Source organism: Cucurbita pepo, chromosome LG01 (assembly GCF_002806865.2).
Source record: "Cucurbita pepo subsp. pepo cultivar mu-cu-16 chromosome LG01, ASM280686v2, whole genome shotgun sequence".
NCBI classification, from domain to species: domain Eukaryota; kingdom Viridiplantae; phylum Streptophyta; class Magnoliopsida; order Cucurbitales; family Cucurbitaceae; genus Cucurbita; species Cucurbita pepo.
Window position 1 is genome coordinate 11,655,122 of NC_036638.1, and position 1,558 is coordinate 11,656,679.

Consider the following 1,558-nt stretch of genomic DNA (forward strand, 5'->3'; position numbering starts at 1 on the left):
GAAATAGGAAGGTGCGATTCGTGAAAGCACCTTGCCTTGGACTACTGAAGGATTAGGTTGAGGATTCTCATATCTCCGGCGTCGATTTTTTATCAGATCTTCTCCTCCGACCTCAAAACCCTAATCTCCTTTCTGAGATCTCCGGCGTCGATTTCCATCATTGTGCCTAAATTTTGGAAATCGTAAAAGGTCTCTTGAATTATAGTAAATTTAATTATATTATTTCCCAACTTAAATAAAAATAATTAATAATTAATGTCTAATTTTACCTTAAAATTTGTTACTGAAAATTACTAAAAAGAAATCAAAGGAATATTGACTAAACTAGAATATAGATGTGCATATATTAATAAACGCTTTCCAAATTTTATGAATAAAACAAACTAAACCTCACATCAAAAGTGTTACGAGAAAAGTAATAATAGTTATAAAATAGCGTGTTGTTTTCATAGGCCCAAAAAATCTCAACCAATTTTTGTGCAATCGGTGGGCTTAAACGACACCGTCATATTGTCAATATCATACCCAACCAAAAAATTCGCCATCATACTGTTCCCGATGACTGCGTCCTTGTCGTCAACGCCCATCGCGGTGAAGCAAAAGGACCCATCCGGCATCTTATTGAAAGTCTGAACCGTACTCAATCGCAGATCCACGCCGCCGTCGAAGTGTAGAGTCATCACCAAATCCCCCAAATTATCTTTGTAGCAAAGAGTATCATCGTCAATGGGCTTCGACGGGATATGCCGCCGAACTTCGACAACCAATCGTCCGTACAATTCTTTGGGGAGGAGAGTCGGCGGCGTGCCGGTATCGAGAACTGCATTCCCCTTGGCCGGAGGTCCCCACGTACTGTACGGAACGAGGGTTTTTCCGACGGAGATTCCCGTGAGGGTGAGAGAGTAAAATGTCTGGTCGGCTGTTCGAACGAGTTGGGCTGTGAAGACTCCGGGTCCTTTAACTTCAGAACCCGACCCGATAGAGAGGCTACTTGAGATTCTCGGGTCCGTGTTGTATGGCATCAGACAAAGGGAGAACTTTCTGCCGCCGACCGATGGACCTATCTGTGAATATGAATTTACATTAACTATAAGGTTTGAACTTTATAGTTGTTTGAATAAGAATATAATTAACCGTTGGTTTCACTATTTAATGCGAATAATGTTTTTAAAAATATTAATAATAATTGAAAGTGATAATATATATACACCTGAGAAACGAAGGAAATCGCTCCTCTTCCAAATCCGATCAATCCCATTTCATTGGCATTAAACGTTCCACTATTATTATGTCCGCAACCAAACACCACCCCCGAAAACGGCGTCGTCGCTCCAGACCTCGAAGTTACAGCCATTTTTTCAGTCGCCAATTCTCCCTGCGTAGATCCGCTTCCATACCCATAGCCGTACTTACACGTGTCGGTGCCGGAGCACGCCGCACCGGACCCCCTCAAATGGCACTGCGGCGACTTGCAAGAAAGGGTTCGAAAGGTTGACGATTTCGAAGGGTCGTAAATCGGATTCGTTTGCCGGTAACATTTCGCACATGGACGACACTG

The 1,558-nt window shown here is 42.6% G+C and overlaps 1 protein-coding gene across 1 annotated transcript in view; it reads right to left on the reverse strand.

Annotated features, from left to right (window-relative positions):
• Positions 1-464: 464 nt before the first annotated feature.
• LOC111793949 (aspartic proteinase CDR1-like) overlaps positions 465-1,558 on the reverse strand; it is a 2,557-nt gene continuing 1,463 nt past the window's right edge. The window contains exons 2-3 of the mRNA XM_023676072.1: positions 1,211-1,555; positions 465-1,064 (exon numbers count right to left, since the gene is read on the reverse strand). Of these exons, the coding sequence (XP_023531840.1) occupies positions 465-1,064; positions 1,211-1,555 (945 nt within the window). The remainder of the gene's footprint in view (positions 1,065-1,210; positions 1,556-1,558) is intronic.